The sequence below is a fragment of the Cyprinodon tularosa genome, unplaced genomic scaffold (genome assembly GCF_016077235.1).
Source record: "Cyprinodon tularosa strain WSP-4 unplaced genomic scaffold, ASM1607723v1 ctg286, whole genome shotgun sequence".
NCBI lineage: Eukaryota > Metazoa > Chordata > Actinopteri > Cyprinodontiformes > Cyprinodontidae > Cyprinodon > Cyprinodon tularosa.
Genome location: NW_024038992.1, coordinates 1,151,080 through 1,176,901, shown reverse-complemented (window position 1 = coordinate 1,176,901; position 25,822 = coordinate 1,151,080). Strand labels below are relative to the sequence as shown.

The 25,822-nt window shown below is 39.3% G+C and overlaps 1 protein-coding gene across 1 annotated transcript in view; it reads right to left on the bottom strand.

Annotated features, from left to right (window-relative positions):
* The window catches only part of LOC119787055 (neurexin-3a-like), a 155,563-nt gene that overhangs the window by 75,492 nt on the left and 54,249 nt on the right, over window positions 1-25,822 (bottom strand). Inside the window, 2 exon segments of the mRNA XM_038290677.1 lie at window positions 20,154-20,315; window positions 21,541-21,842. Of these exon segments, the coding sequence (XP_038146605.1) occupies window positions 20,154-20,315; window positions 21,541-21,842 (464 nt within the window).

Below are 25,822 nucleotides of genomic sequence, written 5' to 3'. Positions count from 1 at the left end.
CCCTGGTCAGCCTGCTACTAACCATACTCCTCCTAGCCTCTCTCCACCACCCAACCAGATTAGTTTTCCCTCTCGGGGCTCAGCTCTTTCTAGTATTTTCCTCTCTGGGCTCAGCTGCTTCTAGTTTGCCTTCTCTAGGCTCAGCTCCCTCTAGTTTGCCCTCTCTAGGCTAAGGTCCCTCTAGTTTGCCCTCTCTAGGCTAAGGTCCCTCTAGTTTGCCCTCTCTGGGCTCAGGTCCCTCTAGTGTCCCCTCTCTAGGCTCAGGTCCCTCTAGAGTCCCCTCTCTAGGCTCAGATCCTTCTAGTGTTCTCCCTCCACTCTCAGGTCCCTCTAGTGTTGCCCCTCCACTCTCAGGCCCCTCTGGTGTTCCCTCTCTAGTGTCCTCTATCTCCTCTCTAGTCCTCCAGAGGTCCTCCTTCGTCGCTGTCCTCCATGGACTCTGCCTCGCCTCCGGCCTCAGGGCCGGCCTCCGTGGACTCTGCCTTGTCTCTGGCCTCAGGGCCACCCTCCAGAGACTCTGCTTGGCCTCCGGACGCACAGCCAGCCTCCAGAGACTTTGCTTGGCCTCGCCCATCTTTGGTGGGTTGCTTTGTGTTTAAACTCTGGCCGGCTTCTAGAGACTCTGCCTCGACTCCGGCCTCAGGGCTTGCCTCCAGAGACTCTGCCTTGTCTCCGGCCTCAGGGCCGGCCTCCAGAGACTCCACTTGGCCTCCGGCCGCACAGCCGGCCTCCGGAGACTTTGCTTGGCCTCGCCCACCTTTGGTGTTTTGTTTTGTGTTTAAACTCTGTTTTTGGACCCTAGCTCCCTTCTTGTCTCTGTTCACACCTTATCCCAATCTGCTAATTAGCCTGGTCTTTGTTTGTCTCTCCCATTTCGTCAGCAAAGACGACAAACCAGCCCCCTTGTTTTGAGTATTCCTTGCCTTCAATATTTTTGGATTATTGTGGATTTATGTTTTGGATTTTTGCTACTGTTGAACTTTTGGTTAATTAAACTTCAAGAAAACTCCCTCAGCTTCAGTCTGCATTTGGGTCCTGTCAAACCTCTAGCACCATGGTGACAGTTAAGTACGAGAGAGAAGGAGCAGAACAGAGCTGCAGTTCTGTGTTTTGGCCAGAGGAGGCGGTATTATTGGAAGACTATGTAATGCTTTTTTAAGGTAAGTAAAGCTTAGCTCCTTTATTTGTTCTTTGTCTAAAAACAAACAGCCCCATGATGTAGCTCAACAATTAATGATGATAAGTGTTTGATCATACAAGCTTACTTTCATAAAAAGATTTGTAATTTTTTTCACTATGTCAGACTCACCACTGGTAAGTGAAAATGGGGACTATCACATAGGATGGCCTTACATAAACATATCACCAGAATTCTTGATAACTAAGAGGACCACTGATTTTGATGAGCCACCCAGAAAAAGAACATCCTCAACTATACATTTAATTATTGAGGGGGACTTTAAAGGTATACTATGCAACCGGTGTTGATTTTCCAGCGAGGCTCCCCCCAGAGGGCGAAAGTAAAAGTGCACTGTCGTAAATATGCTCAGCTGTTCTCCTGGTTTCTCCGTCAAGCCAGGCGCAGTTGTTTTGAGCTTAGCAGACAGCCGAACGCAACGAATTACCATGTCTACTGCGGTAAGTGACCATTTTGTTCCAATTTTCGAGTTTGAAAATTCTCGCTGGTTCTGCCATGATAACTGCACAAATATCGCCACTGCGCTAGCAACGAGCATGCCTTTCACTGGGGGCGTGTAGCAGTTCTCACCGTAAAGCAAGACCGACTCTCGCGATGCACGAGACTTCTGAGTCTGTGGGTGCGGGCCGAGGGCTCCTGCAATTGCAAGTACGGTATTTCCCCTACAGACCACCAGGGCGGCCGAGAAAACCTTTGTTCGACCTAAAATGACTCATTTAATCATCCAAAACGTTATGGAACACATTAATTAACTGAAAAATGTTGCATAGTATGCCTTTAATGTACATGTTTACAACTCTGTACCGTCTATTTCGATGTATTCCATGTCTTTCCATGCCAACCACAATACAGGGAAGCCTTCATTAAGGTGTTGAATAACATCCTTAGAATTTCAGACTCTGAGAGAACCACTGTTCTGGTTTTATTTGAAATCGGTGCGGCTTTTGATAGTGTTGATCACTTGATTTTTTTTAGAACATCTGGGAAACTGGGTCGGCATTTCTAGTACCTCACTGGACTGGTTTAAATCCAGCTGAAGGACAGGGACTACTACTGTATGTGTCAGCAGGGAACTTTAAATCAGATACCAGGAAAATCACATGCGGGGTTACCCAAGGCTCCATTCCAGGGCTCTTCCTTTTCAACATCTACATTCTCCTTGGCTCAGGTTATAGCAAAAAAACATTGGCTAGATGCATAGAACAGATCAATATGTGGATGCACCATAATTGTTACGACTGAATTGAATCAAAACTGAGGTAATACTGTAATTTGTGGACCAAAGGAGGAGAGATCCATAGTTAGTACACAGTTTCAGCTGCTAAAGCAAGAAACCACTAATTATGGTTGTAATCTTGGTGTCTTGATGGACTAAGACGTGAACCTTCAGAGGCACATAAAAGCACTTAAAAGGTAAGCCTTTTACCACCTTAAGAACATTTCCAGGATTAAACGACTGATGTCCAAGCAGGATCTACAAAAAAAAATAATTCCTGCATTTATTGCAGGAATGAGTTTTCATGCATTCTTTAGTAGAATTGATTACTGAAAAAAGTAGGATTACTGCAGAAAAAAGAAGTGTCTTCTTAGGTTTGCCTAATAATTCCATGACACAGCTACAGCTGATCTAAAACGCTGCTGTCTGTGTTCTCACTAGAACTAAGAAATGGAGCACCTCAGCCCAGTTCTATAGTCCTTACAATGGCTCCTTGTAGTTAAGAGAATAGACTTTAAAATCCTTCTGTTCTAGCTCAAGCCTATTCTGTACATCCATAACTAGGACCAAACATGGAGAAGCAGCATTTACTTCCTATGCTCCATTTATCTGGAACAAACTTCCAAAATACTGTAAAAGAACTTAAAGGCTTAGTTATTTTAAGTCACAGTTAAAAACCCATTTGTTAGGAACCGTCTTTGACTGTTGAAGCTAAACTGTTAACTGAGGTATTATTAGTTTAAGGTGTTGGTCTAACCGTTATATTTACTTTACTACCTGCTTTTATAATACTTTTACCTTTATTTGCTTATATTCTGCTTTCATTTTCTCCTATTTTATTGTCTGATTCATGTAAAACACTTTGAATTGTCGTTTTACTAAACTGTGCTACAGTATACAAATAAATTTGCCTTGCCTTGACCGTACTTATTTATAACTACTGTGGCATTTGGAATTTTTGGTTATGAGATTATAAGCAAATGTCATTGTTGGCTGATTCTAACAGGAAACCCATTTATTTCTTAACAGATGACAATATTTTTTCATTTGAATGAATAATGCATGATAAATATGCAGTGTCCCAGCCTCTCTTTTTTATTATTAACAAACAACAACAAGCAGCTGATTTGGTGATCAGCTCATGCTGCAGGACTGCGTCCATATCAGCCAAAAAGATTACAATCATATTTGCATCTTTGCAACTTTTAATGAGGTTGGGTCACCATGGTATTTCCTTGCCAGCTGGACTTTAGCACATTCTAAAAGCATTGACAAGAAGGGTTTGTGCATTCATCCCGCTTATTACACTTCAAAAGAGTGGTCACAGACGTGTTTGGCCTAGTGGCAAGTTCAAGATCGTCGACTAAAATTTTCTCATAACAGACACCCTACAGTCTCCAGACACCCTACAGAGAAATTAAATTTCAAAGACTTGAATAAAGGATCTTTTTCTATTTCATTCGATCCATACACAATCAAAATAGGCAACACAGGGAATACTTGAACAATGAAGCAAACATTTTACCTTTCAGCTCAGTTCATTTTTATCAAAGCACACTGTAACATCTCCTCAATACTTTAAATAAAGGCAAAAATCCTCTAATCAACTCACAACTGAATCAGGTAGGACTCTGGACCAAGACACCAAATTACAGTAAGTTTTTGGTACAGATTCAGATGAAAGCCAATGCCTTCAAGCAACAGAAATTCGCTCCTACAAATGTCTCACCAAAATATGCAATATACTAGATACTCCATGTACACTTTAAGAGCAGAAGTGTGAAAAAAAAATTGTGGATGAGATGTTCCCAAGATAAAGATAGAAAGGGTATGCAAAGCACTCGTTTTGCAGAGAAAATATTATCAGAGGCTCTGAAGGAATTTAACAAATCAAAAACAGCTGGACAACAGTAATCTCTAAATCCTTAGATGGCACTGCATCTAGAACTGGATCAAGAACAGCCATTCATCAATAGTTGAGTAAGAACAAATGGACAAGGGATTACTCCAGAACCTTGTCAAGCTCAACCGCATACGCTTGCATTTATTTCATACTTCACATGATTGTTTTTGAACCATAATGACCAAATGAGAGATTATGAATAAACTGAAATGTATCTACAAAGTGCCAAAAGGTTATTATTGATTTATTATGAAGGACAGTTAGGAGATCAGATACACTCATCTGTTTTCTCCCTCATCTGTTTCTTCTTTGTGTCTCTGACAGTTCTCTTATGATGGTACATCACCTCTGATGTGATTACAGTTATACAGCACTCTATTGAATATTTATTTGTTGGCTAAAATCCATCTCACTGTCTGCCTACCTTTAGGTCAATAATAGAGTTATTTGCAGCACATAAAATACCTACATTCAGACCTAAAACAGGAAATCCACCAATATTTACCGTTTGGAGAGAAGAAGTGCTGTGTCCCACATATTGAAATTATTACAATAATACAACTACAGTACTAAAAAAATAATAATGATAACTTCTTAAATTTGTACAGCTTTTCTTTGTAATTTCAAAAAGCTACAATATGAAAAACTAGAGATTAGAAAGGAATTACAATCTGCAAGATAAAACATCTTAACACAATGATAACCTTTGAAAAGGAAAGATTTCAGTTTTCTTTTCAGTGACCTCTGCCCATCCATTGTTGTCTGGGTGGGGATGTAATAAAGGGTTTGTGAAGCAAAGGATCAACGTTGATGTCTGAAGAATGAGTAGTTCTTCGAGGTAGTATGAAACATTGCCATAGTTGGCTTTGTGTGTGAGTAAGAAAATGTTGTATTCAATACAACGGTGTCAGGTCAACCCCAGGTTGCATCTCCTTGCTAAGACAAATTTGAGTGGTTCAAGGGTGAGTGTGAGGTAGGCAGGGTGAAAGCTGGTTCCTCCAAGTCTGGGGCCATATTTCTCACCCAAAAAAAAGTGAAAAGTGCATTCTGTGTCAACAGACAGTCTCTGTTAGAGATTCAAGTTAGATTCAAGCTACGTGGTGTCTTACACTTAAGGGGTTGGAAGATTAACCTGGAGATGACTCATGAATTTGGTCTCTATTTGCAGCCTTGATAACATTTCTCTTGTTTTATACTGGACACTTTGATTCCCACAACAGAGCAGGTCCAAAATGAACTGCCATCCGGATATTTTGGAAATCACTAGGAAGAGCTGTAGTCTCACTGGAAAATGGTACATATCGGGTCTTAATAGACAACTACAAAAGCACCTTGGAGAATCGAAAGGTGATACAAGGTAACATGGCAGTATCCAGATTGATATGTGTAGAACTGAGTTCTACGCTATCAACCTGGGATGGCTGCTGTTCAGTCTGTCAGTGAAAAGTAGGGGCGTTTACTGCAATTCTTCAAGCTGATTGGCTGACGTGCCAGCTAGTACCGGCCTTCCATAATACGTCTTAAGCCAATCGTAGCAGGGAATCATCTCAAAGCAAACTTTTTCCAAATCCTGTCAGAAGAAAAGCACAGACATCTTTCCCATCTACAAATGCACAAATTGCTTCTCTTTGCTCCTTTTTATTAAATGAGAAATTGTCGCTATTTTAGCTAAAACCGAGTCAATTGCGGTATGGACAGGTGAGTCTTCCAGGGTAGCCATGTATGTTATGCCCCGGCAAGGCCCCTCATGGCTGTCGTCATTCCAGATTATAAATTATAAATGTCGTCATTTCAGATAATAAAGTAAAAAATCTTGGTGTTATTTTTGATCAGGACCTGTCATTTAAATCCCATATCAAAGAGGTTTCTAGAATTTCCTTCTTTCATCTGAGGAACATTGCAAAAATTAGAAATATCCTGTCCAGGGGTGATGCTGAGAAACTAGTCCATGCATTTGTTACTTCAAGGCTGGACTATTGTAATTCTTTACTATCAGGAAGTCCACAAACTGTAGTTAAAAGCCTTCAGCTGATCCAAAATGCTGCAGCCAGAGTTCTAATGAAAATGAAAAAGAGAGATCATATCTCTCCTATCCTGGCTTCTCTTCATTGGCTTCCTGTTAAATCAAGAATAGAATTTAAAATCCTCCTTCTCACATATAAAGCCTTAAATGGCCAAGCTCCATCTTATATCAGAGATCTGATTGTTCCTTATGTTCCTAACAGAGCACTTCGCTCTCAATCTGCAGGTTTACTAGTGGTTCCTAGAATTTCTAAAAGTAGAATGGGAGGCAGATCTTTTAGTTATCAGGCTCCTCTCCTGTGGAACCAACTACCAGTTTTAGTCCGTGAGGCAGACACCCTGTCTACTTTTAAGGCTAGGCTTAAAACTTTCATTTTTGATAAAGCTTATAGTTAGGGTGGCTCAGGTTATCCTGAGCTATCTCTATAGTTATGCTGCTATAGGCTTAGACTTTTGGAGGACATAGGGACCCCCATTTCATCATTCTGCTTCATTCTCTCTCTGTTCTCCTATTCTACAGAATCTGTTAGTTCAATCTCTAACCTTCTGCTCTCTCTGCTTTTCCTCAGAGTAGCTTTGCCTCGTCTGTTCCTGTTTGGCTGTGACGTCATCCTGGAAAAAAACATCAGCTGTGCTGCTTCTATCAACACCCTTGTTAATAGATGTTGGAGATCGGCCTGTTTTCCAGTGTGGTCCTGTTTCTCTGACCGTGACTGAGTGGATGTGCTCTCTTCGTCCTCTGGCATGGGAGCTGCCTTGGAGCTCGTCTGCCTGGCTGTGTGTTTCCTGGACGGGGCCGCCTTTTACAGCTGCTTTTTGTATCTCTGCTTCTGTCTCCTTGAACCCCAGTCGGCCTCGGCAGATGGCCGCTCACACTGAGCCTGGTTCTGCTGGAGGTTTCTTCCTGTTAAAAGGGAGTTTTTCCTCTCCACTGTCGCTACAAGCATGCTTAGTGTGGGGGATTGTATTTGAGTCAATGAGTCAATGCAATCAACTGGTTTTCCTTAGATAGAAAACTTTGTATCAATTTGACTGTATGATCTGGTTGAACTGTAAAGTGCCTTGAGATGACATGTGTTGTGAATTTGGCGCTATATAAATAAACTGAATTGAATTGAATTGAATTCCTACATGTCCTGCCCCAAAAAAACATTGCTCGCATGTCATTGGTTTGACCCACTGGTTGTAACAAGACAGACGTATTAGCGGGAGTCTTTCAAAATAGATTTGTTGTGAGACTAAAAAATCAGATCTTGTGACAATTCAGCTTGCAGCACAAGGTTAGATAAAGAGAGAAGGGACAAGACTATCCCCCAATGCGGTCCTATATTTATAAAATGGTTTTTTTAATACTTTTGGGAAATGCTTTTTTTTTTTTTTTTTACCTTTCATCCAAAACAACATATTTGTAACTTTTAGGTAGCTCTGATATCTCAGTTTCCTCCGAATAAAGCATTTTGCTTAATACTTTAATGTCCCTGTGCTGTATTACCAGGTAAGGATGCATACAGTATGCCTGAATGATCTAAAACAGAAACTGTTTTCCTTTAAATATCACATCATCCTGTGTCATTTCTCAGCAGTCTATTCCAACTGAACTGTTGTCAGTGGTGTAATTACCACTGAACAGAAGTAGAACATTCTTCTCCATTAAATATACCCCACATTATGTTTTTTTCTTATTCTTATAAGGGATAATTAAATATTCAGTAAAATCCAACTATTTCCTTATCAGGAGAAAACAATAACAAGGAAAAATGTCTACAAATTGCTGATATCATTTAAACTTAATAAATGAACTTTATAAATTGAAAGATTTTGTACTTTTAGTCTTAGTTTTTACTTTATTATTTCTTGTGGTTGTCAGTGTTTCGAATAGGAAAAAGGTTAATTTCAGAAAATGATTTGCTTGAAAGAGGAAACTACGTTTTCAAGCTTGACCATGACCTGGCTGACTGAGAGTCTACACAGACAAGAAACTGCTGGTTTTAATAAATTCCAGTATACCTAAAATCACAGTCCCATACATCACATTAAATATCTTTTTGTTGTATATGATTTTGTTTTTACTCATAAATAAAATACAGCAACATTTTTATAAATTAATGTATAATCAAAAATTAAAATTCTACCACTCTCATGATCTGACCTCTGGTGTCTCTGCTCCTCTATCACGTAAAGCATTTAAAGAAAAGCACAATTGTCTGTGCCGGCTTCCAGTTATTCCTGATTCATCTGTGTCCTGAAGCTGCTTCCAAACACCTCTATTTGAACGAGTGATGGGAAACAAATGATTGAGAAACAGTCTCTTTCATCCCAGGAGCCTAAATGTTGTTGTGAACAAAGGGAGGCTGGAGTCATGGAGGGGGATGAGTGTGGAAATTGAAATCTGCTCGAGTGGAAAATTGAAGGCCTCTTTTTTTCTTCTCCTCTAATTCTCGGGACAGAGAAACACTGGGTGTCTGTCTGTGGAGGGTTCACAGACATGAACAAGACAAACAGCCTGTGCTCTGTTTGGTTTTCCTGTTTTATTTGAACATCTCAGATACCAGAGCTCTACTGGCTGTGAGGCTAGATATAGGAGCTTGGCAAAGAATATTGATAATCCAGCTGCACATTTGACAGTAAATCAGATCATTCCTCGAGTTGTAGAGGGACCGCATAGAAAATAGTCCTCCTTTTCTCCCTCTCTTTCTTTGTGCTCTTCCCTTCCCCTTTTGTTTCATTTGTTCTGTTCTCACCACTCCTGTCAATATATTGGATTTTCCAACATTTCATAAAGAACGGCCTTTTCTTCTCCAGCTGAGGAGCTTCTGTCTCTCCGCTCTAAACTGGAATAAAAGAAAGGATTATCAGTCTACTCTTTGGGAAGTGTTGGAGGATGCTGATAAGAGACACCTGCATTTAGACTGAGGAGCTGAGTCACAACAGAAGTCCTTCTGGCTGAGAAAGTGCAGCATTCTTGGGAAGCAAACAGGAATCTATAGATTAACGGAGGGAAACATGTTTCTGTTGCCTTGCAGAAGGACATCTTGGCTTTATTTAATCAGTTAATGTTTCTTGCAGAGAATTTATACAGCTCAGCTACCTGCCTTTGGTAGAGTTCCCTCAGTGTAATACCTCACTCAGGTTACCATATGTGACAGAAGGGAGATTTTATATATAAATTAATATTTCTAAACAGCTTCTGGAGGATGCTTCTTCTCAAAAAAGAATAAATACATAAATAAATAGAATCCTGAAAATGGCAGCATTTAAATTTGTAGACCTGCAGGTAGTTAATGTTGATTTAGATTGGAAGTTTGCATTTTTGTTTTAATGTGTTGAAACAACGGTGCTTTTAAAATCACATAATGCTTTAAGAAGGATGAAATTATTATTAATATATATTAAAAAACTGATTGGATTGTATTTATTTTACAGAACCCCTCGGGCTGCTGGGGGGGTTGGTTGCGCCGACTGCGGTCTGCTCTTCTTGCGGTTTTGCGCCGGGCGGCTTTTCTGCTTTTGGGTTGAATCTTTGCACGGTGTGTTGCGTTGCGCGCTGTTGGCATCGGTCTTGGTGGGGTGGGGCTGCGCTTTTGGCCAGGGGGGGCGTTTTGGGGGGGTCCCGCTGCGCTCGGTTGGTGGCGGATGCGCATGGGCCCCGGCCGCGGGCGGTCGCGGTGGGTGTTGCGGCCGGTCGCCGGGGCTTGGTGCCGGGGGGCGGGGCGTGTTTCGGTGCTCTGTGGGGCTGGGGCGTTTGTGTCGGTGCCGTGGGGGGGCCGGTGTTCGGTGCCCGGCCCTACTTCAGGGTGGCCGGCTGCCGGCGGGGCCCGCGGACTCGTCCCCGCGGCTCCCCGGGGTGCCGGCATGGCGGTGGCTGGGGGGCTTCTTCGTGGCTGTCTCTCCTCCTCCCTTGGTGGGGGTCTGATTTCCGGGGCTGGCCCCTCCTTCGCCTTCGCTCTTGGGGTCCCTTTGGGCTTTGGGTCTCCCGGCGCTGGACTCAGTGCTCTGGGGGGTGTGCCTCTCCGGCTCTCCACAACCACTATTGAGCATTTTTTCTATGGTTAAAACTTTACATGCACAAGTTCACCCTCACAAACAACTACAGGTGCTAGGCTTCAGGTACTTAGAGATTCACTTCCAAACAGAAACCCCACATTTGTGTCTTCAGGTGGCACAGGGTACATGTCAGACTTAATAATATTACTTTAACGATAGTTTCGAGGTGTTGCTTTATTGTATATCCCGTACCATGTCTTTTGGTTGTGCTGTTCTTTTTTCATCTCGTTGCAGGTGATGAGGCAGACTGAAAATGTTTTGTCATTGTCTCCTTTCTATCTCCTCTGTCTTTCATTTTTTGTCCTTTTTTTTCTTTTTCTTTTTTCTTCTTCTGTTTTTCTGCTATACTTACATTGCAGTGTCCATATAAACTGTAAAACTCCCTGCATAATTATAATAAAGCAATTTATATGCATGAAACAAGTGGAGCAGTATGGCAATTGCCATACCGCTACACTTGTGAAAGTAAAATCTGTTGGGCTCCTTTTGGCATCAAGACAATTATTCTTATTGCCACCTTGCCAGACAGGATAAATAAAAGAAATAAAATAAAATAAATAGATTTTACAGAAAAAAATATACTTTTAGACATTCAGACTACTGAGATCATTATACTGAAATGAAAGTCAGTAAAAATACTTTTCACTTTTCTCTCTTGTTTAGTTTCACTCAACTCTACAGTTACTAAATTACAGAATGAAAAGTGTGAGGATATTGTAAATCATATAAATTCAATGACTAGAACAATAAGAACAACGACTGCATGTCACATTTCCGCCTGGTAACTTTATGTCGCACGCCTTGATCTGTTTATCTATTTTACTATTAAGGGTGTTTTTCTGCCTTTGGATTGTTGTCCTGATAAATACAGATATTGGAATGGCTGACTAAGATTTTCTTTTCAGAAAGAGAAGATTTACTATTTATATCAATAAAGTCATTGAGATCCTGAAGCAGCAAAGCTGCAGCAGACAATCATTTGATCACAAATACGTTTAACTGTCAGTATAAGATTTTTTCTACCATGTTGTTCTTTTGTTATTAATAATGTTTATAGACATAAAACTTTCAAAAAATCCACTTTTCTCTGTTCACTTTTATTATTTCCCCACATCTTAATGATAATCAATCTATTTGAGAGAAAATGTCAGGATTTTCAGTTTTGTCTCTCCTGAATGGATTTATTATTATTTTTTTTTTATCTTGGATCAGTTAATGTCAGTGTTATATCAATAATACTGACCTTGAAATTATTATTTTTTTGAGTTCCTGAATGATGTTGCTGAATTCGTACAGTAATTCGGGTAGGCCAAATATTTAACAAAAGGGTTCTTGACTGTAAGTTGCTTTCCCTCTATGATTCTCAGATCCACAAGCTTAGAAATGGGCTGCGTCTTTTGGGCATGACAATTTGTCAAAATCTGAAAAAGGGGGTTATGCTTTTACACTAGGTTTATAGCAGACATAATTTACCAAAATATGTTCCTCAGTATTTTCATACAATACCAAGGTAGTTAGCGTAGCTTATTTTTTTGCTTCCTCATTCCCTCATGATATTTATGTCTGGAAATGTAATACTTCAGGTAGCATATTAAAAAAGAAAAAAAAAATCTAACTAAATTTGCTTTATTAGCATACAGTAAGGTGATGCTGGTTCCATGTGGAAAAAAATATTTGGTTTGGTCAATCATCTTAGCATTAATAAGGAGCAATCTTTTTATTTTATTTGCAAATTGCAACAACAAGTAAGAAACTAGAGATTTCCGGTTTATTTCATTTTTGATATAATGCAGATATTGAAAAACTGACCAATACTAATATTGACTGGTTACGAAAACTGTAAGCTCAACTAATATTTAGTTTTATTGCTTATTTTGTGGTGTGGAACGTCTAAAAAAAGGCTATATCAGTGACATTACTAAAACAAAACAATAGTGTAAAACAATAGCTATGAGATTGACCAATGTTTTTTTAACCATTACTTACATTAACATTAAAGAAAAGCAGTGTGTTTCTATCACCAAGCCAATGTTGGTGATTTTAGTTGCACGGTGATATATTTGGCTCATATTGGACTGATGTATGATACAAATATTTGATTGGGTTGTCCCATCAACATGCATACATGCAGCTGAAGTTACTGTATATACTATATTTCTACACTAAAAGTTAAAACATGTCACTAATGTTTTAAAATAGAGCCTTATGGAGAGGAGGAGGGACAAACAGAGGGTGTAGTTGACAAGTTGACAAGTCACTTTCAGCTTTCTGCCACCTCCAAACAATACGCGCAGAAAGAGCCTTTCAACATGCAGAGTGAGCTTTATCAGCACTTTGCAGATCCGGCTGCAGGTTAACATGAGAATGAAGCTTGAGGAATACCCGCTCTGAGCGATAAAAACATGCATATGTGCACAAACACGCATGGAAATCTCAGGGTGTGAAAGCAGCAGAGGTGAGGAAAAATGTTCAACAATGGTCAGATGAAAGAAATCCATCACTGCATTATCTCTCTGACCAGGCGTCCAGGACACACATCATTACACACGCACACTCCCTTATCAGTGTGTGAGAACGAGCACTGTTACACAATATGACTGAGGCTTGAAATTACCTCTCTGGATTGCCGACCAGCACAGATTCCAGTGTTATCTTCCCCTGAGAAATCCTACAAGATGAACACACACTCTCTACCTGTGGTCCTACAGATCAGACTAAGGTAAGAAACAAAAACTAAAATTCCCTTCTAAGATCATGTATATAATCACTTCCCTGTTGTATCACTTTTGTGAAACAGGCATTTTATTTTTTCTCAATTTGTTTCAGCCCATATATCTTTGTTGCGGCAGAAATATCCACATATTAACGTAATCCTCATGCAGGCACACCTGCAACCAACACCTTGCTGCTTGTGAAGCTGTTGTAGTATCAGTGATCACATGGTTCAGACACGAGGCTTTGAGGGGTATTTTGCAACCTCAGATCCCAGACAGTGTGGCTCTTGTCCACAGGAGGGCAGGATTTGCTTTGCAGAGGATCCGACCATGAGCCCATGACCCACTCAGTTGGTGCAGTAGTATTACTGCACCCTTATGAGCTGATTTATTTAAACTGATAGAGACAAGCTCTAGGTGCACAGGCATGTCTGTGCTCTATTCAGGTGGAATCAGATGTTATACACTGATCACAGACTTTAAGGTAATTTTAAGAAATGGGTTTTTGCCTTATTATGGATCTGGACAGTTTATATTGTCCTGTGTTATTCTGAAACTTCTGAGTGCCTGACTGAGCCCCTTGAGACAGATGTAAATGTTCTTCCTTTCCATATGATATACATAGTATAGTTTTTGCTCACATTTACACTTTAACATGTATGCATTGACAGACACTGTATTTTGTTGCCTCTGTTACTTTAGGGTGTTTTTAAAAAAAAAATTAATAATTTAGTTTGCTTTTCATAAAAAAAAACTAAAAAAAAACTAAAAAGGTAACCTCAGGTTATGGGCATAGATAGAGCAGCAACCTTAAGGTGAAGTGGTGCTGTTCAGATGGTGTTGGATTCTAATGGTGATATATAAACTCTCAACTAAAAATGAATAATTGGTGTTGCCTATTGTTTTAATTTTGTAACAAAAAAATTGATTCCCTTAAATTTTAGACTTAACAAAGATTTTCTATTTAAATAATGTTTCTAAACTGATTAAAATGTTTTATTGTTTCCTTGATGAATCAATGGTAATAATAATGACATTGTCTTGCTCAAGGACCCAGAATAACATTAAAAGGTTTGATACAACAATCTTGTAGCCTCTCCATGACTTACAGTTCCTGTTCTTTAACCATCAGCCCGCTGCTTCGCATTTTTTTTCTCCAGTTAATCAAAGGTTGATTGAAAACAAAACCAAAATGTTTTAACATGACTGTAATGTGCGATCAAAAAAAGAAACTGGTTTAAATCAAACAATGCAGTTTTAAAATATGATCACATTTCTTCATGATAAACTGTATATTTACTTGCAGAATACAGGTAAGACCCATCCATTATTCATAATCAAACTGAGTTCATGACACTTTTAAATCAGTTAATCTATCCATTTTTTTTTCTTTTTTCAAATTAGTAAGGGGGATAAGGTTCATTAACTTCAGGTGGGCTAGGTGTAATTCCCTGGAGTAAAAAATACATTTCAGTCCTCTCTGCACAGAAACGATGAATAAATGATGGTGAAATAATAATAAATCAATGTGAAGGCGGAAGAGTCATCAGACAACATCCAACGTTTGTCTCTTTTCTGCTTGTACTCCCTATCCGGCCCAAGAACTCCTCCTTTGTGTTCCTTTGTTGGCGACAGTATACTCTCCACAGCCAGAGGCCTCCATACGAGTGGCTGATGGAGGTGTAATGACAACCACAATTACAGCAATTATGTGTTATTGTAGGCCATTATGTATTTTGTAGGCTCGGAGATGTAGGCTTTTTTTGTAATTGCTGGTTATGAAAGGCATAATAATCACGGGCCGGCCAGTCGAAGGAGCTACCAAGGGCAACCAGCACCTGGTGCCATGGTAACAAAACATTTATCTGTAATGCTGCACAGCGGATGGCGAGGACAAGAGCACCGGTAGCAGGGAAATTAGCCCTAATGGCGAGGAGAGGAGAGCGAGGAGATGCCAGCCTGCAGACTGAGGGGACTGGTGGGTGCTGTAGATGTATAGGTGGCTGGGTGGAGTTCTCACTGGGCGGTCGAGGCATAGTTTAATACACCTGGATTGCTCTTTTTTTTTAGTAAATGTAAACAAACAGAAACTATTATGGGTGATATATAATAAATAAAAACATCTGTGAGCTGAGTCTGTATCAAACTTTAAAGTCAAGATGTGTTTTTTTACTATTTATTTAAGGGGGGGAAAAAATCATGTTTCTGTCATCGGTGTTAAGTTTTTAATGCACGATCTTAATCTTTATCCAAGACTCCTTTCTTCTTACAATACTGGAGCTAAACTTGTAAAAAATAAAGAGTTTAAAATATTCTTATTTATTGATTTATTCTAAATGATTAAAACTGTTTTTTCTTTGTGGTCTCATTCTCCGACATAAAGCAGACTGAATAACTTGATATTTAAAGTAACAGTTACTGAACACCAGATCAATAATATCTTTGAATTGGTGCATGATGAACCCCATTAGGGCTTAGACCTTATCTACATTCCAATTGGGATTTGGAAATCTGGGTTTTGACTTAAAGAACAAGATTCCAGATACAAGCCTTTGAAATTAGTGTCCTTCTCACGGTTTTAGGGCACTACCTTGAAAAAAAACGGGTGAGTTCTGTCATCCGGGAGAGGCTCAGAGTAGAGGAGTCAGCTCAGGTGACTCGGACATCCGTTTCAGAAACCCCCTGTATGCCTCCTTTGGGAGGAATTCCAGGCCCACCTGAATGCCCACCTAAATGCCTCAGTCTTTCACCAATACAACTGGAGGTGTTGTCTAGAGAAAAGGAAGTTTGGGTGTCTGCTTAAAGTCCTGCCTCCACCACACGGTCCAAGAACAGCAGAAGACCATTACTACGATATTGAAATGAATACATTTAAACTAAAATAAATTAAAGCCACAATATAATCACACAATTCTCAATTATAAATAATATACCAAAAAAAATAGCTTATTTTTTTGGTTTGCTATCAAAGATGTATTTTTTATGAAAACTCTCCTTATATGTACCTAATATGTCAAGAATCAAAGAATAATGTGATTCGATACAAAATTGCTACGGGTCCACTCTCATTTACCAAGGCCGTGACAAGCTAATCCACATATGAAATATTAGCAGCCTAATAAGATAAAATTAAAAAAGTTTGCATATTGACAGTTTAGAAACCACACAGAGAATATTTTTTGCAACTGTCTTAGAAACGCACTGACCTGTATTTTTAGGGATGCTGTTGGTCTGGTGAGTTGTTATTTTCCAAAAGTGGACCCAGTTAACCAGACAGGGACTAGAGCAACGCTCTAAGGCTAAGTTAACCAGCCTTTTTTAAGGCTGAGAGCTACTTCATGGGTACAGTCATAGGAAACAAAGGGGGGAACAAAGGAGTCAAATGTCCCGGGACAGAGGGGGGCCCAAAACTGACACTCATACCATCAAAAATACAAGCAGAAGTAATTTTTCAAAAACGTTTGTGTTAAAAATATTAGAATAATATTAGAGTTACTAATTAATTATATATATTTATATATATATATATATATATATATATAGATATATATATATAGATATATATATATATATAAATAGGTGCAGTTGTAGAGGGGGGTCCAAAATACTCACTTCCATGGCCACAGGTGTAAGAATAATCAAGGACCTATGCATGCAGACTTTTTACAAACATTTGTGAAAGAATTGGGCACTCTCAGGAGCTCAATGAATTCCAGTTTGGAACTGTGATAGGATAGCATCTGTGCAAAAAATCCAGAGGTAAAATGTCCTTGCTTATAAAAATATTCAATAATCAACCTTTCAGCTGTACCATAAGAAAATTGAGGTGTTGGAATAGCATCAACACAGCAACAAAGTGGTAGGCCATATAAACTGACAGAGCAGAGTGAGCGGATGCTGAAGTGCAAAGCTGTTGCCAATTTTCTGCAGAGTAAATCACTACACAGCTCCAAACTTCATGCGGTGTTCACATTAGCTCAAGAGAGCTGCAGAGAGAGTTCATGGAATGAGTTTCAAAGGTTGAGCAGGTTCCTCCGATTCATACATCATCAAGTGTAATGTATAGCCTTGGATGCAGTTGTGAAAAGGACGCCACCACAGAGCACTGGAGACATGTTCTCTGCAGTGACCAATCGCACTTCTTCATCTAGAAATCGGTTGGAAGACTCTGGGTTTGGTTCTTGCCAAGAGAACGGTACTTGTCTTAATGCATTGTGCCAAGTGTAAAGTTTGGTGGGGGAGGGGTTATGGTGTGGGGTTGTTTTTCAGTAGCTGGGCTTGGCCCCGTTCAAATGAAAGGAACTTTGAATACTTCAGCGAACTAAGATATTTTGATCAATGTTATGCTCGGAACAGTTTGGAGCTGGCCTCTTCCTCTTCCATTTTTACTGTGCATCAGTACACAAATAATGGTCTATAAAATATGGTTGGTAGTCTGGTGTGGATAAACTTCCCTGGCCTGCACAGAGAAAAATTAGAGGGGAAAATAAATGGACTTCTGGAAGATAGGTAAAAAAAATCCCATAAACACACTCCCAAAACTTGTGGACAGCCAACTTAGAAGAGATGAAACTGTTCTAGCTGCAAAGGATGGACCAATATCACATTAAACCCTGGTGGATTAGGTAAAGGATGTCACTTAAACTGAGCCAGATGAGCTTTTGCCAATACGTAAGAGGTTCTAATGCATAATTATGTTGCACCAGTACTTTTAACACACTGGGGTTTTTAATGCCTATGATTTTGAGGTGGAGTGACATTAAACATTTCAGTGTAGTCTAGATTCAATTCCCCACATCACTATCTGCATCCCCAGTTTTCCATGCCTCCAAAATAAGCATACACATGGGTCATAATTTGCAAAGGGAATGGAAACATTTATCATCAAGATAATTTTTAAACTCAAGATAACAGCCATATCATGGAAATTGAAGTATGCATGTTTCAGGCCCTGTTCTGTGCATATACAAACTTCATAGCACCAATTGCCAATGCTAGGGCTGGATAGATATAAACTCATCAAGAATGGTTTTAAAATAATATATATTTTTAGGAAGTAATATCCAATAATGATGATGACGGAACATAATCTATGTATGCATTGAATAAAATCTTGTTGTACTGAAGCTAACAGGTAAATTCTAGGTTTTAAAAGTTTGAGGCTGGACCCAAAGTAAGCAATAAGTCTGTGATAGTGGGAAAGAAATAAGTCCAAGGAGAGGAACTGGTTTTGTTCCAAAGGCAATGAGACAAACAGTGTGCATCTAAAACATACCTAGATGTAAACAAGGAACCTAAAATAGCAGCTCATTTTCCGGGAGATTACTCTGCAGCATTGTGTATCCTTTTACTCTGCTTCATTGTATGTTAATGATTTTTGCTTGTGTGCACAGAAAAATAAGGAAAATGTCTCCAGTTCTTCGTGTGACTCTATCTTTCATATTTGAACCGTGGTTCAAGAATTTGTGCATACATGAATGTGCACGTCTGTAATTATCTTGTGTGTGCGTCTATGCACAAGCTTGACAGGAATGGAAGTGGGCGGAACAGAGAACTGACACAGGCCCAGCGGGCCACAGAGCAGGAAGTAGGCCAGAGGGGGATTAAATGGCTGCTGCGCCACTTCCTCCATCACCCTAGAGCCATATGATGCTGTACAATCAGTGTGTTGGTGTGTGTGTATGGGTGAGAGGGAGATGGAGAAAGCCGAGCCCCTGCAGTCACAGTGCACTCCACTGCCTCTACTTAAGTGCAAAGATATGACATCATGAGCTTCAGAGAGAAATATATTTGTATGTATGTGGGTGTGAATATATCTCTCCAAGCCAAGTTTCATGTCTCGGGATGCAATAACCCTAAAAGCCACTTTTACTGTAAAGTCTGTAGCTCAGCCGAGCTAAGACTTGCATTCAATAGTATGAAACAAATGATAACTGGAAAAATCAATAATTTTTACACCATTGTTGCAATGTGTCTAAATATATTATCAAGAATATGTCAATTGCATATCTGAATGCATTCAAAATGGGTTTTAAACAAAGCTTGTGACCCCTGACTCACTTTGTGCAACAAAGACTTCAGCATGCCCTTACACATACCATGTGAAATTAGAAACACTTACCTTCAAATGGGCTCAAAATGATCAACACATATATATGTGTGTTTTGCTTTCCAAGTGTGACAACTTTGCTAAGGCCTGTGATATAAATATTTCTGTCAAGATCTTAAGTAAATTCCCAGGAACTCTCAAGCTGTTTACATTTAGTCTGCTTCAGCATCAATAAGGGATAAAAATAAAATCACCTGCTCCAACATAGCACCTTCAAGCTGTGCCAAAATCTTCTCCATCAAAAAGAAATGTATTTAAAGGAGTCAAACTAGGATTTTACACCCACAACCTTATGTGTCAGTTATGATGGTAGTAGCATCTAATTAGGGTACCTGTGTGTAATAGTGTTCATGAAATAATGGAGGGCAGATAGAGGGCAGCTACCTCCAGAATTTTCGACTGTACCACCAATCAACAGCAATTGTAAACTGTTTAAACATAATGGCATTTTCCTACAAGACAATTATCCACCACTTATCTAGACTGGGTTTCAAATAGAAATGGACCAACCTATGGAAAACGTATGGAACATGGTTCAAAGTTGTGTTTGTGTCAAGAAGTAGCTTGTCTAAACTCTACTAATTCCATAAAGAATAGTAGAAACAGATTCTGCCAAAATGATGCTTTAAGTGTGTCGATGTTTACAAATCGCTTCTTGTTGAAGCTCAACTCGCTAAGGAACGACTTACTGGTTGTTAACATATTGACCAATCCAGAGAGAACAAAGCACTATAATAATCAATTTGATGCTTTGTATTCATCTGCATTGTAACCAATGCCACAGTTTTTAAGAATAACTCAGAAAAAGTAATGTTTCAGGCTGAAGTGAATTTCCACACAAATGGCAGTGCAGTCAGGTTTGGTCTACAAGGTTACACATTTTTTTTTGTTTCCCTGATTGAAATTCAGCAGCATCACATTTTATCTAAGTGAGCATGCTACATTACCTCCTTGAGACAGCCCATGAAGTTGTTGCTAACAGGAGATCCCGGCAGGTCGGCGGTGCTGGGGCTCCCACCCACATAGAAGAAGTCGTCTGAGCCCAGCATGGTGTAGTCCTCCTGGGTGTAGCCCGTGGTTGTCAGAATCCCATCCACAGATATCGTCACCTGATGATCACAAAGGAGCAAAAAAAAAAAAATTCCGTTAAAGTTTTCTTTAAGTTCATAGAATCAACTTTTCAATTGGAAATGTATCTAAATAAAACATTTCCAAATTCATAGGAAAGCTCATTAACAAGTGAACTGAAGGACACAAGTCGACTGAAAGATATAAAGAGTTTGTGCTCAATCCAAACCAAGCATGGCATGCAGAATAAAAGACAGAAAATCCCACAGTAGATCGGAGAGGAAAACAAATGAAAGCTGGACTTCCAAACATAAATAATATACATAATTATGAAGTTTCATTAAAACTAAATAGACATTTAAACATTTTTTGCAGAAAAAGAAATTAAGGTAATACTTTTTCAACCAGTGACTAGTTTTACGTATGTTATTTTTGATAACATAACTTTAAAATTAATAATTTATATTTAAACACATGATGAACAGTCTTACCATAAGGATGGAAGACATTAAGATATTGAATACTTTCCTTGGTTATACATCAGTAGCCATGAAACTCAACATGTCAGTAGATTTCCTGTTTCATGTCCTTCTGACAATGCATTTTTAACAAAGAAAATACATTTTTCCTTATCTTTTTCCTGAGGGGAAACAACATCAACCACCAACCATACAAATGTAGCTATGTAATATAATGATTGTTGTTGTCTTGTAAAATCATTTCATCAGGACGTTGTAAATATTTGCTAAGTTTAAATTAAATAAGAGAAAAAATTATAGCAATCACTGATCTGAAGAAATCAAGCTAGACATCACATTTAGATTTTGTATATTCAAGTATAGACATTTGGATGTTAGATATAAAATGGCATAACAATGATTGGAGAAGAAAGGGATGATAACGTCAGCACCTGTTCATTTTATTTTGCTGGTGCTATTTTCAGCGAAGACTAGCCAGAAATCAAACAAGAAGAAAAGAAGAAGTAGACGGCAAACTAAGGAAAGAGAATGAGATAAATGATATCTACCATGCAATGGAGTTTGTTTACCAAGTCGGGTCCATTGCCTGTGAGCTTGGCAGAAAGGCGTAAGATAGGGGTTAATGAAATAATAATAAAAAATAAATAATGTGCATCTGGACAATGAAATCTGTGCAGTGATGAGTGAATACCAAAGCAAAACGGAAATGCAATGATGGATCTAACCAGAACAAAACAGGGTTCTAAAAACCTGCTGTTGGTCAACCTACTCCACCCATGCAACTTACCTGTCGCAGGTTCCGGGTCACTTTCACATCGTGCCACGTGTTGTCGTTGAATTTCCCACTGACCGGCTCCACGATGGCCTCAAATGCTCCTGAGCCCAGATTGATGACAAGGGAGACTGCACCATCCTTCAGAGCCAGGTTGACATAGTCGGCTGACTTTCCCGTATGCAGGATAAGGCCGTTACGTTGCCACGTCTTAAAGGACAGTGTGATCTCATCGCTGCTGCTCTGGATGGGGTTTTGGGAGAGGTCGTAACAGAAGTACTCTGATCCACGGAAGGTGGCGACGTTTTCTTCCCTTGCTGTGTTTGGAAGATATAGAATTGGGATCAGTAGGACTTTAAATGTATTTTAAATTACTGCACAAACAAACTCTTTTTTTGAGATTCTATGGTACCTAGGGCCTTTAATAAAAACAATTAAAAAGGAAACATGCAGAAAGTAGGAAGGAAGCCACACAACATAGGTCCAAACTTCAAGAACAGGCCTTAAAGAGGTATTATGCCCCTTGAGCTTCTTAACATTTTGTGAAAATACAAATGTAAACTCTAGAAACAATGAGGTATTTCAGTAGCACTACTGCAGAGAGGAGGGACCCACACCAAGCTATCAAGGTTGTGCAGTGCACTAGGACAGACCTCTCACATGTGAACCTACACTATCCAGGCAAGATGAAGGAGAAGGCAAAGAGCAACATTGAAAAGAGTACCCTGTGTTTGAACTGCTGCCTTCTCGTGAAAGGTTCAGAAGCAGAAAACAATGAGCATTGAGACCCAAAAAGTACTTTTAATTCTACATTTGTGATTTCAATGACTGTAACATTCAACACAGTGAACACTTGACTGCAAACATGACACAGACAAAGGCAGACTTCTGAAGGAAATTTGTATAAAGTAACTATCAATGCCAATGCACAGTGACCAAAACCCTTTATCCATTCATTCAGAATGAATTCAAGTAATGCACATCCATCCATCCATCCATCCATCCATCCATCCATCCATCCATCCATCCATCCATCCATCCATCCATCCAAAGGGAGGAAAATAAGTATTTAAACACCTCGCTATTTTTCAAGTTCTCCCACTTATAAATCAAGGAGGGGTCTGAAATTGTCATTGTACTGTAGGTGCATGTTCACTGTGAGAGACATAATCTAAAAAAAAATAAAACATTTCCCGAAATCGCAATGTATGATTTCTTTAACTATTTATTTGTATGATACAGCTGCAAAAAAGTATTTGAACAGCTGAGAAAATCAATGTTAATATTTGGTACAGTAGCGTATGTTTACAATTACAGAGGTCAAACATTTCCTGCAGTTTTTCACCAGCTTTGCACACACTATAGGAGGGATTTTGGCCCACTCCTCCAAAAAGATCTTCTCTATATCGGTGAGGTTCCTGGGCTGTCACTGAGAAACACAGAGTTTGAGCTCCCTCCAAAGATTCTCTATTGGGTTTAGGTCAGGAGACTTTCTAGGCCATGCCAGAACCTTGATATGCTTCTCCCAGAGCCATTCCTTGGTTATCCTGGCTGTGTACTTGGGGTTATTGTCATGTTGGAAGACCCAGTCTCGACCCATCTTCAATGCTCTAACTAAGGGAAGGAAGTTGTTCCCCAAAATTTCATAATACATGGCCCCGGTCATCCTCTCTTAATTACAGTGTAGTCCCCATGTCCCATGTGCAGAAAAAAAACCCCAAAAGCATGATCCTACCACCCCCATGTTTCACAGCAGGGAGGGTGTTCTCGGGATGGTACTCAACATTTTTCTTCCTGCAAACAGGGTTAGTGGAATTATGACCAAAAATTTCTATTTTGGTCATATCTGACTTTCTCCCATGACTCCTCTGGATCATCCAAATGGTCATTGGCAAACTTAAGACGGGCCTTGAAATGTGCTGGTTTAAGCATGGGAACGTTCCTTGCCATGCATGATTTCAAAACCATGACGTCTTGGTGTATTACCAACAGTAACCTTGGAAACGCTGGTCCCAGCTCATTTCAGGTCATAGACGAGCTCCTCCAGTGTAGTTCTGGGCTGATTTCTCACCTTTCTTAGGATTATTGAGACCCCAACAGGTGAGATCTTACATGGGGCCCCAGTCTGAGGGAGATTGACAGTCATGGTTAGCTTCTTCCATTATCTAATGATTACTCTAACAGTGGACATTTTTTTCACCAAGCTGCTTGATGAAAAAAGGTCACAAATCAAGACATTATTTTTTTTCAAAATAAATGTCATGATTTTAATTAAAATTTTTATTAATCATTACTTTTGTCAATTTCAACTTATTATACTGGCAGCTGATTGATTCCTGGCTTCGTGGAAGGTTATGTAAGCTTTCTAGAACAACTGTGTGTTTGCAACCAACTCTAACCTTTATCACTAACCAAATGGTTTCAGCTTTTATATTGACTGTGCTGTAACTTGAATAAGGGAAAAGAAGCAATAATCCTCTTACAATCTTTGTAAATATGATCTAAAATAAGCGTCCTGATAAAGACACCTTAAGAAATCCTCAGCACTAGACAGAAAAGACTGCTGAGAGCTATCAGAAAACAACATCAAAGAAATATTTTTTCAGTGAAATTGCCTGGCAGAGAGGAACTGCGGTGGACTGGTCATGTTTGTGATCACGCAGAGGGAAACCACAGACTCTAGATGTATTAATGACCTTGATTGAAGGGTAAGGGGAAGCAGGGAAAAAGAAAGGATCAGGGAAAGAGGGAGGGGGCAAAATAGAGCTAAGGTCTCACACAGAAAAATGGTTCACTCAGGAGTTGTTATCTGGAGCATAATCTTCAATTAACTTGCTGTCTCTTCTGCAAAAATATCGGATTTTTTGTTGAAAAAAAAAATCTAATACAATATAAGAGGGTCTGTTTCTTTGGAGTAACCTTAAAAATGAAACAACTTCTTCTGTTTCATTTGTTCATAGTCAGACCATTCCCAACTCAGTCGGTTAAATCTATTTGTTTTTGATGTGAAAACACAAAGAGAGCTTAGTGTAAAACAAATTCCAGTATTCCAGTAATAATTATGTTCTAAAAGGGGTTTTCTGAAAACAAGAATAGACACAAAGGCATCGGAAATATGTAGATTTCAAAAAATTAATCTCTGTCTTTAGAGGTAATGTTAAATAAACCTTTCTGATCATTCTTTGTGTGAAACCTAAATAAGGAAAATTCATTCTAACAAAAGATCTAACAAAATTACAATTTCTCTAAAATATTCCCAAAGATATGTGTTGAAGGGTTTTGAAAACCTTATTTTTTTCTTGGCAGAGTCTCTCATTATAAACCAACCTTAAGGAAGGAGTCAGGAGGGTGAAAGACCTTGTTAAATATATACACATAAAAGAAAAATCTTGCACAAACTTGGGACATCAGGGCACCTACTGGAGCAATGATGGGCAATGACTTGTAAACAAAGTGCACTAAACAGAGTCTAATATTGTTTATTCAAGAATAGATTATTGAGAATACTAGATGTCTTTATGGCAGCTACACAAAAATAACATTGGGCTAAGGAAGAAGAATAAGTAGGTAGGTTTACCTGCTGCACAAGACAAATGTGAAGATTTGAGAATGCAGCCTGCCAGTGATGCCCATATAGATCTTTTTAAAAATAACAGATTCAAAAAAAGAAAAAAAAGCTGAAAGCTTTACATACTTTGGGTAGTTGTTTGAGACTTAATTGATGCTGTGTGTGTTTTAAACAGAAACCCAAATTCTTGTTTGTACACACAAACTCACCAAATAAACTCATCCCTGAAAGTAGACCACTGTATGTTGTTTTTACTTACTGAATAAACACTAAAAGCAATATATAAAAAAAAGACTGTGCTGCTTGCTACTTCTGGCCTTTCTAACTTAGTACAGATACACTTGTTTGGGAAGGGCAACTTTAAATCCACCCATTTGGGATGAGGCTGGTGCACATGGTTAGCCCCAAGTTACAAACATTTGGAGGTGTGTCATTGTTGACCACCAGTGCCTAGCATACTGTTCAAAGTGTAAACCTAGCTGAAGGAACAAATCCAGGTGGGGTTCGTTCAATCGCTGACTTTTATATTAACACTGAACCTCTAGCTACATCCTACAAGGGATCCTAGGCGAAGTGTGGCCTAGTGGTTAGGGCATCTAGAGGAATCTAGAGGATATGAGTCCAAGCCCCAATCCCAAGGTCTGCCATTCTGGGTTCCCTAAGCAAGATCTTTGACCTCACACTGGCGCCGCACAATGGCAGCCCACTGCTCCCCAATGGTATGGGTTA